Source organism: Magallana gigas, chromosome 1, assembly GCF_963853765.1.
Source record: "Magallana gigas chromosome 1, xbMagGiga1.1, whole genome shotgun sequence".
Lineage (NCBI taxonomy): Eukaryota > Metazoa > Mollusca > Bivalvia > Ostreida > Ostreidae > Magallana > Magallana gigas.
The window spans coordinates 27093035-27099994 of NC_088853.1; the positions used below are offsets into that span (position 1 = coordinate 27093035).

General features: G+C 30.2%; 1 protein-coding gene across 1 annotated transcript; it reads left to right on the plus strand.

Moving 5' to 3' along the window:
• Nucleotides 1-4826: 4826 nt before the first annotated feature.
• Nucleotides 4827-6161, plus strand: LOC136273614 (galactose-specific lectin nattectin-like). The gene is made up of 3 exons (XM_066078436.1): nt 4827-4890; nt 5090-5180; nt 5576-6161. The coding sequence occupies exons 1-3, from the start codon at nt 4837-4839 to the stop codon at nt 5803-5805; spliced, it is 375 nt and encodes a 124-aa protein (XP_065934508.1). The 5' UTR covers nt 4827-4836; the 3' UTR covers nt 5806-6161.
• The last annotated feature ends 799 nt before the right edge of the window (nt 6162-6960 follow it).

A 6960-nucleotide genomic window follows, 5' to 3' on the forward strand; every position in this document is an offset into this window, starting at 1 on the left:
ATGTCGTTTTCTACCCTGAGTTTGTTAATCACTACATGTTTAAACATAAAATGATCGTGACTTAAACTTTATATGTATACACAGGATACGCACACTGATAACACGTTATGATTCCATGTGCTTTAACGCAGCACCAACTTTATATATGAATGATAATTTTATTATTGAATGGAAACAAAGATTTGTTAGTTGATTCCCGACATTTGTTCATTTCTCAATTTAAAACATACACATATATTGACAGTTTACGGCGCTCTGCGTGTCAACTTATAAAATGATCAGATGAAATTGCTCTGCATTGATACAAATTCATCTGATGAAACTATTTAATTTTAAGATTGTTATAAAAACAGGAATGAGGATTATCAGCAAAATAGAAATAATAACTGAAATAAGCACGTCAAATACAACGATATGTTATGTTGTAATTCGAATGTAGTTTATGATTCATGAAATTCTATTTCATAGATATAATTTATTAATTTTATAATAATATGGACCACAATTTATTTACAATGCAGCTGTTATGCTTAAATCTGAAGTCGCATATTTGACGTGGATTTACGCGACCCGCATTGCCTGTAATGTACAGTGCAGGTAAAGTAACAACAACAAGCAGCAGCAGGAATAACAGTAAATCACACCGTCGCAGTGTCATCACGGTCGCAATCCATACCGCGATCAAAAACCGCGATGGTGTATCGCGGGAACGATAAAAATACCGTGACGGTAACGCGGGCCAATACGGGATCCGCGTTGCCTGTACTGTATTAAACCCATTTATCTCACTTTTATTTGATATGTCAAATAGCAAACGTAAAACTATCAAAATCAGTGACTACGTATACATGTACAGTGTTTGTATCAAAGTTAGTAAGAAAGGAAGACATCAAACAAATCTAAAACAAAATAAGACATAATCGACTTTTTAAAGCAAATTCTTAGCTATCAATTGCCAAGTACAAAACAAACCAGACAAAGTTTCTTAAAACATCTCTACTGTAATACAAGCACTTATGAAAGATGTTGAGCTAAAATGAACAAAGCTATAATTAACGACTAATGATTTAGATTCTTTGCTTTTTAGTGTCAAGAAAGAACACTGTAAAACGATAAATATTTATAATGACATTATTGTAATACCTGGATGATAAAAATACATAATAAAGCTGGAATCAGGGTACTTGTAGCAGTCATTTTTTTTAAGACAAACGATTCTGAGTTTAAACTATCAGACAATGATTTAAATTTGGATAATTTAATAAGCAGCTATTCAAGCTTTACGTTGATATTTCTGAGGAGATCTCGGTTTAGATATCAATTTATAAACAAAGTCAAATGTTGCATAGCTTGATCATGTTCAAATAGTGTGATTTTTGTTACGAACAATTTAGTTATCAGCTCATAAAACACCAAAAATATTTCAAATCTAGATCATATAAAAGAAAAGCTAGTTTTGATTGTAAGCACAACTTGTCTATAAACATCTATGTAACTTGTATTACTTTTTAATAAAATATCAATTAAAAAGTACCAGTCCGTGAAAGTTTACCAAATAAACCACAAACGATAAAGCATGAAAATCTTTGCGACGGAAGTTCTTAAAAATATTCAAGTTATAATGTACCATTTATATCAATCAAAACCAAGCTCGTTATGTTTTCCTCATAAAAAATAGCATCAAAATTCATCGGTGTACCATTCCATATAATTCAAAAATATGAAGAATATTCCAATGCTTATATATAACATTTTGAACCAATACATGTAAAATCAATCTAAAATGATGTTGGGGATTCCATATATATATATATATATATATATATATATATATATATATATATATATATATATATATATATATATATATATATATATATATATATATTTAAAACTCCTGAAGATTATAATGAAACCGGTAGAGTTTTGAATCGGCTTTCTGTTATTTTTTATTATTTATTTTTATATATATATATATATATATATATATATATATATATATATATATATATATATATATATATATATATATATATATATATATATATATATATAAAACATTATGAACCAATACGTGTAAAATCAATCTAAATTGATGTTGGGGATTCAAATGAAAAAATTTTCTGAACTTAAATTTATACACTATATCTTTTATTATAAAAATATTCATTTTATGTGATATTCCGGGTAAATCAATCAAAATTGGTGCTGGGGGATTTTTCTGCATTTTAAGTAAAACACAGTAGATTTTATTGTAAAAAATATTCATTCCTTAATGTACCATTCCGTGTAAATCAATCAAAATTGGTACAGCAAGTTGCAACGAAAGAATTCACTAAATTTTAAGTAAAACACAGTATGTTTTTGCTGTATAATTCCGTGTAAGTCAATTAAATTTGATATATCACATGAAATGGAACAAACAACTGTCAAATACACAGTTTGGTAATCAAAGACTTCTTGTTTGAAATCGACAAAAAACTAAAATAACGTTATTTAAAATAAACAATCATTCAAAACATAGAATAAGTATACAATGACCTTCTTTTGTCAATAGTAACAGTTTTGATTTCATTTAATCAAAATATCTGGTGATTTAAAAGAATGTTAACTCCCATTATACTTCAAATCATTCAGAAAAAGGCATCGAGCTAGATGTTAGATGTGGATATATTCAAAAAGAGAGTGTTCATGCTCTGTTAATCAGATCGTTCAAGTAAATCAACCATTCAATCTATTATTTAACACAAGTGGGAATAGAAAAGTGATTCGAAATAGATATGAATTTAATTGGACGTATCAAATGTAAAATGAATCAAAACATGTATTGATTGTTTCAATCTTTTAAAAACGAGCATTGTTACAACAGTTAGGTTACATTCTTTCGACGTTCGTTCGATCAGTCACATTTCCTAAAAACCAACTTACTGCACAGTGAAATCATTACATTCAAAACTGTATTGAAATGAAAAACTGACAACCCGTTGACATGTTTACTCTTAAACATGTATTCGTATTTTGCGTATTCTGCATTTTTGTAAAAATATGCCGTTCGGCAATGCAAACATTACAGGTAGAGCAGATCTTTGACAATAAGATCGTGTTGGATAATCTTCTAGCAGAATACCGCCATTCATCGTCTGCTCTATGTTCCGTTGTTTGTCAGCAGGAGACGTGCGAGTGCTTCGGTTTCAACTCAATCACTAAAACGTGTCGAGTTCATACCTTCTGTAGACCAGATAATACATTAATTGAAGAATCAGGATGGAAATATTACAGATCTCGAGCAGGTGCGTAATGTATATTTTCTTTGTTTTCTATTTTTATTTAGATGAAAAGATTGTTTACGCATGAATATAAAATTTTGGATAATTGTGAGTTTTATATGTGGCCATATTTATTATCTAATTTTATTTAGTTTTGTATAATCAAAAACCGATTTTCATAAAAAAATACAGAAAATTAAAGGTATCTTTTTGATGAAATTGGACATATTTGGCTCGATACATATACATGTTTTGATAAAAAGCTTTGGTAGCAAAAAGCTAAATACTCTAACAATAGAATACATGTAATTTGCATGTTTAATAATTAGAAACATGATTTATAGAAACCTGTTTGTGTGGTGCTCAGTTTGACACAAACACACTCATTTTACTAAATATAGGGTAAGGCAGATATATGGGTACAGAAGGGTAAGTTAAAAGCCCAAAAACAATGCAACTTGTTGTAATGTGAACTTACTAAATAACACACAACATCTGTAAGTGAACGGTTTTAAAACATTTTACAATTAATATTACAAAAATGGTACATGTTATTATTGCAAGGCATTTGTCAGAACATTTGTCAAGACGGGGCGTCATCGGCCATGGAGTGTAATATATATATATATATATATATATATATATATATATATATATATATATATATATATATATATATATATATATATATATATATATATATATATATATATATATATATGTATATATCTATGCTATGGGTATCGTTCCGATCCTCTCAAGTTGTCGTTTAACTATATTCCACCTGTATCTCAAGCAACCGTGTGGTGAGCGGCCTTCACTCTGGGGTCCATTCGTCATCGAAGGCAGGATTTTTGTCCTGCCTTGATGGTCGTATAATTGGAGCGGTGGCCGCTCACTGCGAGGAGAATGGGTTCCATAGGTTTGGAGTTAAATCCCCCGGCCGGGACGGAGGTGGAGCTGTAATGTGGGGAGGTTCCCTGTGTTGTATGTATATCTATATCTTTCACTAGGGGCAGGTATATGTTAATTTGAGAGTTATTGCAAGAGGTAAGGAATGTAGTGGTTGTAAAAAGTTGTAAACATCTTCTAATCAGCATAAACAATGAGACATACGCTACATAGTCACGTATGCGCCTGGCGAAAAAAATCCCGGGGCAATATAGGGGTAGATCGAAAACGTCCAAAACAAATGCATAACATCTATATGCAGGGGACATATATGTCGTAATCAATAGTAGCAAAATATATACATTGCTCTCAGTTTTCATAATTTTTATTATATATAAAGGAGCTTATTATTAGCTACAATGTACAGTGTTTTGAAACATACCTGAATTTCAGGATACAAGGTTTTTTTCAATGAAAGCTTTCAATCAAATTATAATTAAATAATGATGTACGAAAAAATTATGCAACAGATGTTGATTTTGATATGGTGGCTAATTGTTGTTAGAAAAATTAAAATGTTATTGTTTGTGTAAATGTCCAACTCATTGTACGAACAAATCAATGTTTCAAACCAAAAAATGTTATTATTTTTTTAAATTCTGTAGATTGGGATACTTTCATGAACTCTGAGTACCTATTGAATTACACAGTTGTTACGTGGAGTGTGGCCCAGGTCAGTTGAAACCGTGTGTTAAATTTATTTATTTATTTAGACATGAAATCTATTTGGTATTTTAATGCAAATGTATTGTTTATTTTTAAATGTTAGTAAAGGGGCGAAATTATTGTTTTCCTTTAGAATTTTTAAAAAATATAACTTGGGATTGGGAAAACTACTGTGAAACTAATTTATTACTCTGATTTCTTTCAAGGCGAACTGTATGATCAAGGGAGGTAAATTAGCTGAAATTGAATCTCCTGAAGAAAACAATTATATCATGTCGCTTGTGATGAAGTTGACGGGTAAGTTTGCATTGCATTTCTTACAATGAAAAAAGTTATTTTCATTTTATTTTCGTTTGGGCAAAACATGTTCTGAAAATATCGAATATTTTTTTCTCTTGAAAATAAGACATGGGTAAACTTTTTTTTTTAATTTATTGATTTCTTGAGTGAAGTGATGCTTCAAACTTACTGCTATGAAAAAAGTTCAATACTAAACAAACCTAAAAATAATACAAGCATTTATCAATAAGTGAAACACTTATATTCGTAAATATTGCCAACAAAATAAAATGTTAGTTGAAGTAAAAAGGTAGAAAAAAAGCTTGAAAACTCAATAGGTTTATACAGGAGTTAGTTCACGAGAAGTCATGCCAAAAAATATGATGTAACCTCAATATTGACTTCCCTTTAAGAGAACGTGTGGCTGGGAGGAACAGACCAGGACAAAGAAGGATCGTGGGTGTGGCAGTCAACCAAGAAACCATTCTCATACAGCGCGTGGGCTAGGGATTATAATGAGCCCGATAACGCTAGAAATGACCAGGATTGTTTATGTGTATATAGACCTTACGGATTATATTGGAGTGATTCTCATTGCTGGAAACTATTCCAGTACATTTGCGAAAGAGAACTGTTTAACTGACCGGTTTAAATTGTATCGTTTCCTGCTCTATAATGCAATATAACAGTGGGTCAACGAGTACTTGGAACATGTACACACTTTAATTACATATTTCTAAAAACGAACAATTTATGAACAATTTGCAATGTTTTTTTCACCTTTAGTATAGTTTTTCATGTCGCGTGTTAGTTTACTATGACTTACCTTTAATCCATTGAAGTCGTACACACCATTGAAAGAAGTAGAATATGAAGATTTACTAAAATGGTTATTGCATTGATAACAACAACACACGCATTAATAACAAAGCAATCATGTTAAACATAATGTAAACCATAAAAGTACAGATTCCATATCCTTTTTACCAAATTACGATATTCCACTAATCACATTAATTATTTAAAAAAAATCATAGCTTCTTTAATACGTTTGTTTGTGTGTTGTTTAATATAAATCTTGCTTATTTTATAATTAAAAAGATAATAAATGTTTAAAACCCCACACATGATTTTCGGATTGTTGCGTTTGAATATTTTGTGGATTACACACTTATGATGCATTTATCTAACAAAGATATGTATGCATTGAAACAAGTACATAGATTCTATGAATTGCGATTAAATATTGCTTTTAGATAAAGGATGTGGAAATGAAGATAAAGACGATAAAGTATTCTTCTTAAAAAGAAGCAAAAGGCTATGCGGTGTATTTAACTACTGTGGAATCATTGAATTTCGTGGGGGCCAATTTTCGTGGATTGCTTAAATTTTAAAGGTTTATAGGGACGTAATTTCGTGTATTCTCTTAAACCTACAAAGGATATATGACTTTATTACCAAATTTATCAGTTCGTGGAGGATGTTGATTTGTTGATGCGAGGTACCCACGAGTTCCACGAAAATTGAGCCACCGTGAAATCTAATGATTCCACAGTATATGATAAACAAATGCCAAAAAACAAAATGAAATTTATCACTTCAAAGATGTCAAACTGTTTTGAAGTTTATGAAAAAGTCTATATAATATGCAATACGTATTTTTTCAATGACACACATGGCATTTGTGGATCAGGTATATATTTGAAACGGTTTTGTATTTATTGCTAATTTTATATTCAATCGCATTTAAATTCCTGCCTAACTCATTCTAGAACCTCAATGTTTTGCATGATGGCAA